This window comes from Somniosus microcephalus, chromosome 2, assembly GCF_052327205.1.
Source record: "Somniosus microcephalus isolate GS21.2 chromosome 2, FLI_Smic_1.0, whole genome shotgun sequence".
Lineage (NCBI taxonomy): Eukaryota > Metazoa > Chordata > Chondrichthyes > Squaliformes > Somniosidae > Somniosus > Somniosus microcephalus.
Window position 1 is genome coordinate 109,492,077 of NC_140988.1, and position 17,337 is coordinate 109,509,413.

At 45.7% G+C, this 17,337-nt stretch overlaps 1 protein-coding gene across 2 annotated transcripts in view; it reads left to right on the forward strand.

Annotated features, from left to right (window-relative positions):
• Positions 1 to 12,552, forward strand: part of zbtb49 (zinc finger and BTB domain containing 49) — a 46,627-nt gene extending 34,075 nt beyond the window's left edge. For both annotated transcript variants that reach the window (XM_085961756.1, XM_085961747.1), the window contains 3 exons: positions 5,179 to 5,261; positions 6,721 to 6,882; positions 11,467 to 12,552. In XM_085961756.1, the coding sequence (XP_085817882.1) occupies positions 5,179 to 5,261; positions 6,721 to 6,882; positions 11,467 to 12,152 (931 nt within the window). In that variant the 3' untranslated portion in view covers positions 12,153 to 12,552. The remainder of the gene's footprint in view (positions 1 to 5,178; positions 5,262 to 6,720; positions 6,883 to 11,466) is intronic.
• Positions 12,553 to 17,337: the final 4,785 nt, after the last annotated feature.

Below are 17,337 nucleotides of genomic sequence, written 5' to 3' on the forward strand. Positions count from 1 at the left end.
GAGTTTGGGTGGAATCACCACTCTGGATCCACACATCAAGGTTCCTCGGCACACTGACAGCTGTTCTCCTCTTTGCGAGAATGCTGGCAACAATGGTTCGCCATGTGCTGGCCATCCCTTCACTGTTAAATCGTAGACTCGTGAGAGAGTCGGGTCATTTCTCGTCTCCCTTTTAATGGCAGAATTTGTTACTGGTAGACATTCCACTATGGTAGAGTGGAACATCTCTACTGGGTCTACTGTAGGTGCCTCTTCTACCGTTGGCAACGGTAGGCGCGATAAACCGTCAGCATTCCCATGCTGTTTTGATCTTTTGTATTCTATGTTGTATTGGTGTGCCCCTAGAAAAAGGGACCACCTCTAGCTTTTGCGCTGTCATAATGGGAACACCCTTTTTAGGGTTGAATATGGAGATGAGGGGTTGATGGTCAGTCAACAAGGTAAATTTTTGTCCGTGTAGGTAATGGTTGAATTTCTTCACTCCCCATACCAGGCTGAGTGCTTCCCTGTCGATTTGGGCATAGTTACGCTCAGCTGAGTTTAATGAGCGTGACGCAAAAGCTATTGGCCGTTCTGAGCCATCAAGGAATTTATGGGATAATACTGCTCCTATGCCGTAAGGGGATGCATCGCACGCCAGTCTGATTGGCAGTGATGGGTTGTAATGAGCCAAAACTTCTTCGGATGTGATTAAGTCTTTGCATTTATGGAAGGCACGTTTACAGTCTTCGTTCCATTTCCAAATCACTCCTGTTTGTAGAAGTTCATTAAGAGGGTGTAGAAGAGTTGATAAGTTCGGTAAAAATTTATGATAGTAATTTATTAATCCCAGGAACGACCTTAATTGTGAAACATTTTCAGGTGCTGGGGCTTTTATGACCGCTTCAATTTTTTCAGGTGACTTATGCAACCCTTCATTATTAATTCTATGGCCACAATATGATATCTGATTTTGGAAAAATTCGCACTTGGGGCAATTTGCTCGTAGGCCCCGTTCTTTCAGCCTAGTGAGCACCTGTTCCAAATTGGCAAGGTGCTCGTTGTCGTTTTCTTCCTGTTACAAGGATGTCGTCTAGGTAGCATTGAGTCCCCGGAATCCCTTGCAGGACTTGCTCCATAGCTCTTTGCCAGATAGCTGGAGCTGATGCTACTCTGAAAACCAGTCGATTGTACTGGTACAGGCCTTTGTGTGTGTTTATCGTGAGATACTTTTTAGAGGCCTCCTCAACCTCCATCTGTAGATATGCCTGTGCCAAGTCAATTTTGGTGAAACGTTTCCCTCCGGATAGTGAGGCAAAAATATCTTCTATCCTCGGAAGAGGATACTGTACTGTGTGAAGGACTGGGTTTACAGTCACCTTAAAGTCTCCACAGATGCGAATTTTTCTCTGTTCCTCAGATTTATCATTATTCAATGCTTTTTTCATGACTAGAATGATGGGTGTTGCCCACTCGCTCCAATCTATTTTGGATAATACGCCTGCCTTTTCCAAATTCTCCAGCTCTGCCTCGACTGCTGGACGAATTGCGTATGGCACCGGTCTTGCCTTAAAAAATTTGGGAATTGCTGCATCTTCCACTTTTATTGAGGCGGTGATGCCTTTCAAGGTTCCTAGTTTCTCTTGAAACACTTCTTTGGCGTTGGCCAAGATGTCTTTTAATCGTTCAGGTATGATGTCATCATTGTTTTTTTTCTTACTGGTCACCGTCAGTGCCTGAATGGAGTGCCAGTCTAAACGTATCTTTCTGATCCATTCACGTCCCAACAACGGTGGACCACCATCTTGTAGAATGTATAAATACAACTTTTGTATTTCTTTGCCGTTGTATACAACAGGCACCCTTATTTTTCCTTTGGGGTATACTTTCTGCCCCGTATATGTTTTTAAGATAATGGATGTGTCTTTTAGAGGTATATGTGAAAATAGCCTCTCGTAATCCCGTCGATTTATTACGGTTAGAGCTGATCCTGTATCTAGCTCCATTTTAACTGGGGGACCCTGCTATCGTGAGGGTAACCCAAATGGTTTGGTAATCATCTTTGACAAGTACATTATGTAATTTGAGACAGCTTAGTCTCTTGTTTTCGGAGTCGCTATCGCTCTTTTGGTCTTTGGAGCTACTGTCCGTCATCATTTGTACCTTCCTGTACTTTCCTTTATTGATTTTTTTTTTTGTCTGTGGATTTATTTTGTCCAGATCGGCATACCCGTGCAATGTGTCCAATCTTTCCGCATTGCCTGCATGCTTTGTCCTTGAACCAGCAGTCCCTCTGGTTATGGGTGGATCTGCCGCAGCGATAACAGCTTTCGAAACCCTGTGTCATTTCATGGGTGCCGAAGTCCTGTGTCTTTTGTTGTATCTCTGCAGCTCCTCTTGCTGCTGCTTCGTATGATACAGCCATACTGAAAGCTTTGTCCAATGTTAAATCTTTTTCAGAAAGCAGCCTTTTTTGTGTTCCTTCACTTAAGAGACCGCAAACGAATTTGTCTCGAAGATAATCTGATAGTCCTGCCCCGAATTGGCAGTACTTTGATAGCTTTCTTAATTCGGTTAGGTAATCAGCATTACTTTCATTCTTGTGTTGATTTCTCTTGAAGAATTTGAATCGTTCTGCTATCAGCAGCGGTGTTGGGTTTAAGTGCTCCTGCAGGGTATCAACAATTTCTTTAAAATTCTTGTCCTTTGGTTTGGCTGGAGTGATTAAATTTTGTAACAGCCCGTATGTCTTTGCGCCCATTAGGTTCAGCAGTACTGAAGCTTTTTTTTCATCATCTATTCCATTTGCAGTGCAATATACCTCTACTCTTTCCACGTATGTGGTCCAATCCTCTATTTCGCTATCAAAAGCATCAATATTGCCAGACTTAGGCATTTCAGAAAAGATATGGCGCTTCCCGTGCTTTTTTCTTTTCTGCAGCAAAGATATGGCACTTCCCGCGCTTTCCCGCCGCTGCTGCCGATGACGACGCTGTTTCCCGCGGTTTCCGTTCTCTTTTTATTTACAGTTGGAGACTCGTTCCCACCGGACTTTCTCTCCAGGTCTGAACGCTGACCTGCTTGCCGCGCCGGCCGTCTCCTGAGTGCTCCCTCCCAGTCCGTTATTGCTTGCCTCCAATTTCGCTGCCTGTCTCGGCTGTAGAGCCAGCCGCTGTAGCCCCAGCCTGACGCCCAGGAAGGATTAGCGCAGTACCTGCCACCAGCTTGGCCAGCTGGTGAAACCACAGCTTCTCTCACTTTCTTGAGTCTTTGGACGCCCGAGGAATCGATGTCCTTGAGGTGCTGCCGAATTGCAGGTAAGTCCGTTTCCACTTCATCGCCACTGTAGTGTCCGTGTGTTGATGAAGACACTGAAGACAGGAGTTGGTTCATAGGTGTTTACTAAGCAAAGTCTGGCGGGGGGGGGTTCTAACGGATATACACAATATACAGGCTTATATACCCCGAGTGGCAATTACCGGCATTACAGCACACCTGGGGCTCTTAAAGGCACACACTACACTGGCCATAATATTCCAATCCTCCTTAGATACGGGGCTGGTGCCAGAGAACTGGAGAATTGCAAATGTTACACCCTTGTTCAAAAAAGGGTGTAAAGATAAACCCAGCAACTAAAGGCCAGTCAATTTAACCTCAGTAGTGGGGAAGCTTTTAGAAACAATAATCAGGGACAAAATTAAGAGTCACTTGGACAAGTGTGCATTAATTGAGGAACGTCAGCAGGGATTTGTTAAAGGCAAATCGTGTTTAACCAACTTGATCGGGTTTTTTGATATGGTAACAGAGGGTTGGTGAGGGCAATGTGGTTGACGTGGTGTACATGGATTTCCAAAAGGCGTTTGACAAAGTGCCACGTAATAGGCTTGCCGGCAAAGTTGAAGCCCCTGGAATAAAAGGGACAGTGGTAGCATGGATATGAAATTGGCTAAGTGACAGGAAACAGAGAGTAGTGGTGAATGGTTGTTTTTTGGACTGGAGGAAGGAATACAGTGGTGTTTCCCAGGGGTTGGTTCTAGGACCACTGCTTTTCTTGATATATATTAATGACTTGGATGTGGGTGTACAGGGCACAATTTCAAAATGTGCAGATGGCTCAAAACTTGGAAGTATAGTGAACAGTGAGGAGGATATTGATAGACTTCAAGAGGACATAAACAGGCTGGTGGAATGGGCAGACATGTGGCAGATGAAATTTAACGCAGAAAAGTGCGAAGTGATAACATTTTGGTAGAAAGAATGAAGAGAGGAAATATAAATTAAAGGGTACAATCCTAAAGTGGGTGCATGAACAGAGAGACCTAGGGGTATATGTGCACAAATCATTGAAGGTGGCAGGGCAGGTTGAGAAAGCTGTTGAAAAAGCTTACGGAATCCTGGGCTTCATAAATAGAGGCATGGAGTACAAAAGCAAGGAAATTATGATGAACCTTTATAAAAAGACTGGTTCGGCCTCAACTGGAGTATTGCATCCAATTCTGGGCACCGCACTTTAGGAAGGATGTGAAGGCCTTAGAGAGGGTGCAGAAAAGATTTACGAGACTGATTCCAGGAATGAGGGACTTCAGTTATGTGGATAGACTGGAGAAGCTGGGATTATTCTCCTTAGAGCAGAGAAGATTGAGAGGAGATTTAATAGAGGTATTTAAAATCATGAGGGGTCTAGACAGAGTAGATAGAGAGAAACTGTTCCCATTGGCAGAAGGTTCGAGAACCAGAGGACACAGATTTAAGGCGACATGAGGAAAAACCTTTTTACTCAGTGAGTGGTTAGGATCTGGAATGCACTGCCTGAAAGGGTGGTGGAGGTAGACGCAATCACGGCTTTCAGAAGGGAGTTGGATAAGTACATGAAGGAAAGAAATTTGCAGGGCTATGGGGAAAGGGCGGGGGAGTGGGACTAGCTGAAGCTGACATGGGTGCGACGGGCCGAATGGCCTCCTTCCGTGCTGTAACCATTGTATGATTCTATAACTAGATTACCATTCAAAAGAATGCACAGTTATTATGAATGTCTAGTAATTTTACTGTCTGGTGTTAGACATTTGCATGAGATTTTTTGGGGCGAAGATAGTCTGTTGCATAGGAGTGTGTACAATATTTTGAAACTTGTAATGCTTAATTTTTTTTTTTAAAAAGCAAATTTGTTCTTTATTTCTAAAGCCTTGCCCTTTATTTCAGGTTTGCTGCCTCGGGTGATGTACAGCGCCATATTGTTATTCACACAGGTCAGAAACCTCATCTGTGTGACATTTGTGGTCGAGGTTTGTGTTTGAAATATTTCATTTCTCTTGATCTATAAACTGATGATGTATAAATTCTGACCTAGATCCAATATGGAAGGCAAAGATGGGGTAAAGCTGAGTCCATTATTCCAGCTTAGAACCTTCTGGAAATACTCAGGTCAGGCAGCATCTATGGAGAGAGCAACAGAGTTAACGTTTCAGGTCATTTCATCATTCTGATGAAAGGTATCAGCCTGAAACATTAACTCAGTTCATTATTGTATTTGTAAAACTTTAATGTGTTTAACTTTTTTAATTTTAAAAAAAACAAAAAAACAAGTCTGTTGGTGAGTATCCTCAGTTTCTGTATTTGGGCATCTCTTTATCATGGTACTTTGCATTCTGAGTCTTTTTCTCTTCCTCTCTTTTCAAGCCTCAGTTTCTTACTTAGTCAAATGCTATGTAGAGCAACAGTGTGATCTGATGCACAATTAAAGCATGCTCTAATTTTTTCCATTTCTAATTTTGTCAATCTTTTCCATTCGATTTGCCAAGTTGATGTCCTATTATATTCAGACTATTTTGTGCTGCAGACACATGTCACTGGAAACCAGACTGGGGCTCTTTTTAATTCACCTGACCATGGATCCTTCAAATCCACAAGATGCTTTAAATCAATCTTTAGGGCTGGGTTGCAGCTCCAGTCGCAGAAGTGAAAGGTCAAGAGTCTTTGTGTACCACCCAGACCTCAGTTGCCATTTGTTTTCAATAAACTACAGAACCTGCTGTTTTGAAAGCTGGTTACTGTAGTCAGACTCATGATTTTAATTTGTCTTTGCGCCCCTTTTTTCTACTCGCATTTTCTTAAGCTTCTACACACCGAAATAGACCATTCTACAACTCAACAGGAGAAACAGATGAGCTTTGGCTTGTCGGCCAGTATCTGTGAGGAGCACAAAAGAGGCCTGTGTGACTTTCCTGATTTTCTTTTACTCTTCCTCTGGACACAAGCCTGGTCTCTCCCATCCCTGCCATCATGGCTACTGCAAACAGTAACTGGCTTTGTGGAAAATCTGCTCCCCCTGCGCAGCATGTTGATGCACTCTGCTGACTTCTTCACACCCTTGCTTTGGGAATAAAAAGCACATGGCTTCATGCTTGGGAGTGTTTTCAATAGGACTTTAGAAAAGTATAATTATTTGAATTCTGGAAAAAAAAACCTGCAATACAATAATAGATTTTAATCTTCTAACTTGCCTTGTGTCAGAAATACTGCTGACGATGATGGGGATAATTCGAGGTGATAAACTAAGAGTAGCCAACAAGAAGTATATCAACGTATGTACAATGTTTCCTATAGCATATTGATACTGTACTGACATGCTAGTGACCGCACTGCTTGTTACTAATAAACTAATCAAAGTCTGAATACTTGTGTTGCTGTATGCAGCAATGTGATTTTTTTTTTAACATTTTAATTTGTTAAAATTTTGCCCAGGTTTCAGTAACTTCAGTAATTTAAAGGAACACAAGAAGACACACAGTGCAGATAAACTGTTCACTTGTGACCAGTGTGGAAAGTCTTTTAACATGCAGAGGAAGCTTGTCAAACACAGAATCCGTCATACAGGAGAGCGACCGTATAATTGTTTAACGTGCGGTAGGTTCATTGTTAAAACATCTAGATATGCTTGTGCTTTTAACATTTTTTTGTTTAAAATGTTTATTGGTTTACTGATGGCTCAGCAAGATTTTCCAGATAGTAGCTGGACCACACGGATCTGGTTTGATCCCTGGTGGTGCTGGGAAGTGTACTTACTGTCACAAAAAGTACTAATCAATACAGATGAGGGTCCTGAACGTATGTTGTGAGTGGATAGAGAAGGGACGTCTTAATGCACTGCATAGTTAGATTGTGATGTAATACTCAAAGGAAATCCCAGAACTCAACAATGAATTTCTGTTTTGATAAGTTTATGGATTTTTTTATTATGTAACTTTTTTAATAGGTGTGGGATTTTAGTTCAGATATATAAATACAGACTTTCAGCTTCCAAATCATTGCATTTATATAGTGTCTTTCATGACCACCGGGCGAAGTCCCAAAGCCCTTTACAGCCAATGAAGTACTTTTTGAAGTGTAGTCACTGTTGTAATGTGGGAATCGCAGCAGCCAATTTGCGCACAGCAAGCTCCCATAAACAGCAATGTAATAATGACTAGATAATCTGCTTTAGTGATGTTGATTGAGGGATAAATATTGGCCAGGACACTGGGGATAACTCCTCTGCTCCTCTTCAAAATAATGCCATGGGATCTTTTACGTCCACCTGAGAGCACAGACGGGGCCTCGGTTTAACATCTCGTCTGAAAGACGTCACCTCTGACAATGCAGCACTCCCTCAGCACTGCACTGGGGTGTTGGCCTAGATTTTTGTGCTCAAGTCTTTGGAGTGGGACTTGAACCCCCAACCTTTTGACTCGGAGGCGAGGGTGCTACCAACTGAACCACAGCTGACACACAAAATCACAAACATGATTACAAAAATTAAGTCTCTTTTTAGCTCAAATGCTTTGTTTTTTCTTAACTTTTTATATTGTGAAAACTTTGATATTTTTCTTACAATGATTCGTGCTCTGATACTTTTAGAAGTTTCTTTTCCTGAAATCTCATCTGCATTGCTCTAAACAATTGGTTGAACCCAAGACTGCCAGACCAGCATTGCATAATATATCTGAGGAATGTCTGATCCTGCAACAAAAACAAGCAGGTTAAAAATATAACTTTTCAAGAGTAATTCAGTTGAGGGAATACTACAACAAAAAATTTTCTTTTTGTTTTTATTCCATTTCTCATAAGGGCGTTGGCTTGTGCTGGGATGTGGTTCTGTAGGTGTCAAACATCTTTTGGTACCTCAGCCAAGTGGCCATTATTTCATATATGATCCACAGCAGTGCTTATCAGCAAGTTCTTCAATTGTGAAAGATATCACTGCTGAATCATCTATCTATCTAGATGTATACACATGCACCCACACACACACTTTTCCCTAACCTTCCTTCTCTGGACCAGAGGTGCTCAAACCCATTTATAACATCTTAATGCCACCCCAAACAAGATCAACTAACTTAGCATAGATTAGAGATTTAAGCTAGGGACCTTACTGAACTGTGATTTAGTACTATACTTGGTGATGCAGATATCCATTAAGCCTTTGGACAAGTTCTTACATTCATTGTTATTGTGAGCAGTGTACCTCTAATACTTGACCATTCATTCACATATTCTAAAAGTATAGATAGTGCCCTTGTTAAAACAGTCTACAGTCCCTTTTCACCAGCAAAACCCCAATTTCTATCACACGAAAGCTCTGTGACAATAAGGAAAATCATTATCAACATTAATGACCGCTACAGTCTCAGTTGCTGCTAACTGATTAGAACAAGTCACCAACATAAAAATGACCATAATTTTTAGCAGGCTCTTCATAAATAGATGTCACTAACAGTTACGTAATATACTAGTATTGGTGTACTACAATCAAGCATAGAAATACTTAAAGCACTTAATTTAATAGTACAAATGGCATGAGCAAAAAACTAATTTCAAAGGCATATCTTTGTACATATGGATATTTCAGTTAAATAGCTAACAAATTCAACAATTTCAGATCATAACCTTGGCCCCTATTACATTTTTACTTATATTTTTTGTCCACCCCTTTGTTTTGGTTTTTCCCTCCCCCCCCCCCCCCCTCTTTTTCTCTCTCCCTGTCTCTCATTCTCATTCTGCCAGAACATTTCACACCTAATCTGAGCCGTCTTTTGTCTCCACTAGTCCTATCACCATCTCGTCTCGTTTTGAATACCTCTTAATGTCTCTTCACTTCTTTTGTTCCCTCCCAGCCCTGCCTTTCGATCTATTTCATTTCCTTTCCAGTTTTGAAAAAGGGTTAGACCTGAAACGTCGACTCTAATTTCTCTCCACGGATGTTGCCTGGCCTGCTGAGTTTTTCCAGCATTTTCTGTTGTTATTTCGGATTTCCAGCATCTGCAGTATTTTGCTATCATACTTCTTGTGTCATTTTCTTTATTTAAAACGTTTTAGAGGTAGAGATGACGGGGATTACATATATGTCATGTTAATTTGACATTATCCTACCTTCATTGAACACCACAGAGTAACTAACTGGTGCCAGTTTTTACAGAGGATTACATAGGATATACAGCACAGAAACAGGCCATTCAGCCCAACCAGCCCATGCCGGCGTTTATGCTCCACTTGAGCCTCCTCCCGCCTTTCCTCATCTAACTCTATCGGCATAATCCTCTATTCCCTTCTCCCTCATATGCTTATCTAGCCTCCCCTTAAATGCATCTACACTATTCCCTTCAACCACTCCCTGTGGTAGCGAGTTCCACATTCTCACCACTCTTTGGGTAAAGAAGTTTCTTCTGAATTCCCTATTTGATTTCTTGCTGACTACCTTATATTGATGACCTCTAGTTTTGCTCTTCCCCACAAGTGGAAACACTTTCAGTGTCTAATCTAAAATTATGAAAGAGGTCTTTCAGGTCACCCCTCAGCCTTTTCTTTTCAAGAGAAAAAAGAGCCAGCCTGTTCATCCTTTCCTGATAGGCATACCCTCGCATTTCTGCTATCATCCTTGTAAATCTTCTCTGCACCCTCTCCAGTGCCTCTATCTTTTTTTATAATACAGCGACCAGAATTGTATGCAGTACTCCAAAGTGTAGTCTAACCAAGGTTCGATACAAGTTTAGAACAACTTCTCTACTTTTCAATTCTATCCCTCTAGAAATAAACCCTAGTGCTTGGTTTGCTATTTTTATGGCCCTGTTGACCTATGCCGCTACTTTCAGTGATTTTGTGTATTTCTACTGAGATCCCATTGCTCTTCATATTTTCCAAGTAATATGTGACCTCCCTATTTTTCTTACCAAAATGTAATATCTCGCATTCATCTGTATTGAAATTAATTTGCCAATTATATGCCCATTCTTTGTTTATTAATGTCTTCTTGTAATTTGTTGCAGTCCTCCTCAGTATTGACTGATTTGGTGTCATCTGCAAATTTAGAAATTGTGTTTTTGATTCCAAAGTCTAAATCATTAATATAAATTGTGAACAGTGGTCACAGCACTGATCCTTGTGCAACACCACTTTCTACCTTCTGCCACTCTAATAGCTACCCTTTACCCCTACTCTGCTTTCTGTCTTGAAGCCAGCAATTTTCCATTCTGCTACTTGTCCCCTGACTCCGCATTGTCTGACCTTATTCATTAGTCTATTATGTGGTACCTTATTGAAGGCCTTTTGAAAATCTAGATAAATTACATCTACTACATTGCCTACCCTTGTCTACTCTCTCTCTGTTACCTCTTCAAAAAAATTCAATAAGTTTGGTCAAGCAAGACTTTCCCTTTTGAAATCCATGCTGACTATTCATTATTATATTTTTGGTTTCTAGATATTCTTCTATTTTCTCCTTTTAGTAGGGATTCCATTATTTTTCCTACCACCGATGTTAAGCTGACTGGTCTATAGTTCCCTGGATATGTTCTATCTCCCTTAAATATAGGTATTATGTTAGCTATCCACCAGTCCTCTGGCACTACATCTTGTTCTAACAAATTATTATATATGTGTACTAATGCCTCTGCTACCTCTTCCCTAGATTCTTTTAAAATACACGGATGTAATCCATCCGGACCAGGGGTTTTATCCTCTTTGAGTTTGATTAGTTTATTTAATGTTTTTCCTTTATTTTAAATGCAATTATCTCATTTCTAATCTCATCATCTGATGTCATGTCCACCTGTTCTGTCTCCCTGGTAAATACTGAAGCAAAGTAATTATTTAATATTTCTGCCATCTCTCTATTGCTGCCTGTGATATTATCCTGTCCATCCCTTAGTTGCCCTATTCCGATCCTGATTTTCCTTTTTTTTATTTATTGTAAATGTATTTTACTATTTTGTGATGTTCCTTGCTAATTTAATTTCATAGTTCCTTTTTGCCTTTCTAATTTTTTTTGACTTTGCTCCTAATCCCTCCGTATTCTTGTCATGCTCTCCCCTGCTGTCCATGTACTTAGTGTATGCATCTTTCCTCACCCTCAATTTTTCCCTTGTGTCTTTATTCATCCATGGTGCTGAAACAATTTTCCTTGGTGCTGAATTACATGAACAATGTATACATGACCTTTCTTATTTTAACTTGCAGGAAAACGGTTTGCGGGTTCTGGTGACTTGCGTCGCCATGTCCGAACACACACTGGTGAAAGGCCATATAACTGTGAGACGTGTGGCAAGTGCTTCACACGTTCTGCTGTTCTGCACAGACACAAACGAATGCACTGCAGGTACAACGGAGATCACGAAGTAAGAAATGAGGAAATTGACAGGTCTGAGGAAAATTATCAACAGTCTGTAGAGCAAAGATCGCCTGAGCCACTCAGCCAGGTTATGGAAGTTGCACTGTTGCCTGCATCTCCATTAGACAAGCTTCGTGGTGATCCAGAACAGCCTTCTGTTGGGGTGACTGAGACATCAGCAACTATGCATGAAAATTCTCCTTCTGAATACAATTCTTTGGTCCAACAACAAGCGGATGATCATCAAAACAAGATGGCCTTGAGTTCTGCCAAAACCCAGAAGCCTCAAGCTTCCCATCAGCCCCACACTCACACTGTTGACAGCAGTCCAAGGCCTGAAGAGTCCCTGCCATCCCAAAACCCCTCAACTGTGCGATCATCAGTGACTAGCCTGGACATTCACATTAACGTGCCCTTTGGAAATCACACACCTAGTGTTTCATATAGAACAAATGAAGGACCATTCCTCTCTAGCCTGACGCTGTGGGGCCTAGCTATGAAAACTTTACAGAATGATAATGAGTTAGATCAATGACCATCTATTATTTTGGTTCAACTAATATAAGTGACAATTAGAATGCACTTTAATTTTATTTTTGGTGTAATTGCTGACTCAAGGGGGCGAAACGGCTTGAGAAATGTATTTTTGTAAGTTTTAATAAATTCGATCTTAGATATTTAACAGAACCTGATCAGTGGGACCATACAATATGTTGTGGTGCATATTTTTTATAAACAAAATAACCTTGTCTTGGAACCCAAATGCCTCAGCATCTTGTTTCAATGTAAGAAGCAAGTTCATTGCAAAGACTTAATAGACTTTTACCAAACATTTCCTATCTAACCCTGCTTGATTCTTCGATTCCTTACAGTCCGCAAACCAAGAGTAAGGTAAACTATGCAGCTGGAAAAGTCTGAAATTCTGAACACTGGGGGGGGGGGGGGGAAAAAAAAAAAAAAAATTTCACCAGATAGTCTTCCTTACTGTATCAATAACACCAGCTCTCTTCGAGTCTCTGTTACTTGCCGTTGGGATCAGCTGGTGTGTGTAAAGTAAATATTGCACAAAAACTGCCCCTTTAAGCTACAGTATTTTGTAAAGGCTTTTAAGGGCTACTTTTAGTGTTATGCAATTATTTGCTTTTCAGCAATACACGGTGTATAAATCTTTTTCCAATTGCAGATGCATGTACAGTACATGAATTTGTGTACACATTTTTGCGCACACACAAAGATGATGCGTCCCACTTTAGACCTGCCATATTTGCTTGTGGACAGCAAGCTCCAAATGTAGCGTCCAAAATCAGCTGAAAATAGTTGCTGCTATAAGAAAAAAACTCTCAAGATAAGGCTGAAAAATAAGGATGACTACCTTAAACACTTCACCTTGTATGCCTCCATATTGTTTAGAATATATAGTCAGAGCACTAGAATATAATTCTACAGAAATTATGCTGAAGATTTACAGCAAACTGGCCAGACCACCCTTGGAAAACTTAAGATTTGGCCACCATAACACAAAAAAGATTGATTTGCATTGGAGAGATTACAAAAAAAAGAACAGCAGGACTGATCTCCGATGTAGAGGCGATCAATTATGAGGCAATACAGAGAAGCTTAAACTTTACAGTCCAGAAAGAAGATAATTAAAAAGGAACCTCCTTGAAATTTATAAAATATTAAATGGTGCTAGGGATAGTGTGTGGGGGGCTCAGGCTGGGATAGTGTGTGGGGGGGGGGGGGGGGGGCTCGCTCGGGCTGGGATAGTGTGGGGGGGGCTCGGGCTGGGATAGTGTGGGGGGGGCTCGGGCTGGGATAGTGTGGAGGGGGCTGGGATAGTGTGGGGGGCGCTGGGATAGTGTGGGGGGTGCTCAGTTTGGGATAGTGGGGTGGGTCAGGCTGGTATAGTGTGTGGGGAGGGCTCTGCGGGGGGCTCGGGCAGGGATAGTGTGGGGGGGGGCTCAGGCTGGGATAGTGTGGGGTGGGGGGGGCTCAGGCTGGGATAGTGTGGGGTGGGGGGGGCTCAGGCTGGGATAGTGTGGGGTGGGGGGGGCTCAGGTTGGGATAGTGTGGGGGGGGCTCAGGCTGGGTTAGTGTGGGGGGGGCTCAGGCTGGGATAGTGTTGGGTGGGGGGCTGAGGCTGGGATCGTTTTGGGGGGGGGGGCTCAGGCTGGGATAGTGTGGAGGGGGCTGAGACTGGGATAGTGGGGGGGGGCTCAGACTGGGATAGTGTGGGGGGGGCTCAGACTGGGATAGTGTGGGGGGGGGCTCAGACTGGGATAGTGTGGGGGGGGCTCAGACTGGGATAGTGTGGGGGGGGCTCAGACTGGGATAGTGTGGGGGGGGCTCAGACTGGGATAGTGTGGGGGGGGCTCGGGCTGGGATAGTGTGGGGGGCTGGGATAGTGTGGGGGGGGCTCAGGCTGGGATTGTGTGGGGGGGCTCAGGCTGGGATAGTGTGGGGGGGGCTCAGGCTGGGATAGTGGGGGGGGGCTCGGGCTGGGATAGTGTGGGGGGGCTCGGGCTGGGATAGTGTGGGGGGGCTCGGGCTGGGATAGTGTGGGGGGGCTCGGGCTGGGATAGTGTGGGGGGGGCTCGGGCTGGGATAGTGTGGGGGGGGGCTCGGGCTGGGATAGTGTGGGGGGGGCTCGGGCTGGGATAGTGTGGGGGGGCTCGGGCTGGGATAGTGTGGGGGGGCTCGGGCTGGGATAGTGTGGGGGGGCTCGGGCTGGGATAGTGTGGGGGGGGCTCGGGCTGGGATAGTGTGGGGGGGGGCTCGGGCTGGGATAGTGTGGGGGGGGCTCGGGCTGGGATAGTGTGGGGGGGGCTCGGGCTGGGATAGTGTGGGGGGGGCTCGGGCTGGGATAGTGTGGGGGGGGCTCGGGCTGGGATAGTGTGGGGGGGCTCGGGCTGGGATAGTGTGGGGGGGGCTCGGGCTGGGATAGTGTGGGGGGGGGCTCGGGCTGGGATAGTGTGGGGGGGGCTCGGGCTGGGATAGTGTGGGGGGGGCTCGGGCTGGGATAGTGTGGGGGGGGCTCGGGCTGGGATAGTGTGGGGGGGGCTCGGGCTGGGATAGTGTGGGGGGGCTCAGACTGGGATAGTGTGGGGGGGGCTCAGACTGGGATAGTGTGGGGGGGGCTCAGACTGGGATAGTGTGGGGGGGGCTCGGGCTGGGATAGTGTGGGGGGGCTGGGATAATGTGGGGGGGGCTCAGGCTGGGATTGTGTGGGGGGGCTCAGGCTGGGATAGTGTGGGGGGGGCTCAGGCTGGGATAGTGTGGGGGGGCTCGGGCTGGGATAGTGTGGGGGGGCTCGGGCTGGGATAGTGTGGGGGGGCTCGGGCTGGGATAGTGTGGGGGGGGCTCGGGCTGGGATAGTGTGGGGGGGGCTCGGGCTGGGATAGTGTGGGGGGGGCTCGGGCTGGGATAGTGTGGGGGGGGCTCGGGCTGGGATAGTGTGGGGGGGGCTCGGGCTGGGATAGTGTGGGGGGGCTCAGGCTGGGATAGTGTGGGGGGGCTCAGGCTGGGATAGTGTGGGGGGGCTCAGGCTGGGATAGTGTGGGGGGGCTCAGGCTGGGATAGTGTGGGGGGGCTCAGGCTGGGATAGTGTGTGGGGGGGCTGGGATAGTGTGTGGGGGGGCTGGGATAGTGTGTGGGGGGGCTCAGGCTGGGATAGTGTGGGGGGGGGCTCAGGCTGGGATAGTGTGGGGGGGGCTCAGGCTGGGATAGTGTGTGGGGGGGGCTCAGGCTGGGATAGTGTGTGGGGGGGGCTCAGGCTGGGATAGTGTGGGGGGGGCTCGGGCTGGGATAGTGTGGGGGGGGCCTCAGGCTGGGATAGTGTGGGGGGGGCTGGGATAGTATGTGGGGGGGCTCAGGCTGGGATAGTGTGGGGGGGGGCTCAGGCTGGGATAGTGTGTGGGGGGGGGCTCAGGCTGGGATAGTGTGTGGGGGGGGCTCAGGCTGGGATAGTGTGGGGGGGGCTCAGGCTGGGATAGTGTGGGGGGGCTCAGGCTGGGATAGTGTGGGGGGGGCTCAGGCTGGGATAGTGTGGGGGGGCTAGGGCTGGGATAGTGTGGGGGGGGCCTCGGGCTGGGATAGTGTGGGGGGGGGCCTCAGGCTGGGATAGTGTGGGGGGGGGCCTCAGGCTGGGATAGTGTGGGGGGGGGGCTCGGGCTGGGATAGTGTGGGGGGGGCTCGGGCTGGGATAGTGTGGGGGGGGGCTCGGGCTGGGATAGTGTGGGGGGGGCTCGGGCTGGGATAGTGTGGGGGGGGCTCGGGCTGGGATAGTGTGGGGGGGGGCTCGGGCTGGGATAGTGTGGGGGGGCGCTCGGGCTGGGATAGTGTTGGGGGGGGGCTCGTGCTGGGATAGTGTGTGGGGCGGGCTCAGGTTGGGAGCGTGTGGGGGGGAATTGAGGACTGGTTTTAGAGGCAGCAGCGAACCTAAGAGTCTCTGGCTTCTATACCAAGCCAGATGATCTAAATGTTGATGTCGAGGTGGATCTGGAGCAGCACACTGGCTGTTACTCATGGATCCAGAAAACATCAAGGCATTGGTAATTGTGAGAAATTGGGTCTGAGTGGGAACTTAAGGGGTCTCAGGATGGAAACGGAATGGTGGCCAAGGCTGGAAGGAAATGAGATGGTGATCCAGAGCTTCAAACTAGAATGGAGATGAAGTGTAGCAACACAGGAAGAAAGTGGGGGGTTCAATTTCTCGGGGCTTCTCCTGCTCTGCTGCTGGAAGTTCGGCAGAAATGCCGTTTACCAGTGAAAGGAAGATGCATTGTCAAAGTAACACACAAGGACAGAGAGCACATGCTAGCATTAATCGTGGTGCCAAAGGATGTGCAAGCCATACTAGGTTTAAAAGCCTGTGAGAGACTGAACCTGGTAAAGAGAGTCCTCGTTGTGGAAAGCGAAGGAGAGACAGTCTATGATGAACTCATGAAAGAGTACAGCGACCTATTTAAGGGTCTAGGCTGCATTCCAGGAGAACACACGACCAGAGTAGATAAAAGTATGACACCGGTCATACATCCATGCAGAAAAGTTCTGTTTGCTCTTCAAAAGCAACTGAAGGCAGAGTTGGACAGGATGGAAAGCCTGAACGTGATTCAGAAGATAGATGAGCCAACTGAGTGGGTGAGTTCCCTCGTCGTAGTGGACAAAAAGAATGGAAAGCTCAGAATTTGCCTGGATCCAAGAGATCTAAACAGAGCAATAAAGAGAGAGCAGTTCAAGCTTCCTACACGTGAGGAAATCATGGCACAGTTTGCAAATGCAAAATATTTCAGCAAGTTAGATGCATCATCAGGATTTTGGCAGATGAAGCTGGACGAAGCAAGTTCAAGACTGTGCACGTTCAACAGTCCATTTGGCAGATACAGATTCCTAAGGTTACCATTTGGCATTGCCTCAGCTCCTGAAGTGTATCACAAGACTATCCATATGATCTATGAGCACCTGGAGGGAGTTGATACATCAATGGATGACATCATAGTATGGGGAACCACGAGAACTGAGCATGACGAGAGACTGAAAAAAGTGCTAGAAGCAACAAGGAAAACAAACCTGATGCTGAATATAGAGAAATGCCAGCTCGGGGTGACAGAACTGACATTCGTGGGAGATATCCTTAGCAGTGAGGGCATCAGACCAGATCCCAGAAAGGTGTCCGCCATTGAGAATATGCCAAAGCCACAATGCAAAAAGGACGTGCAGAG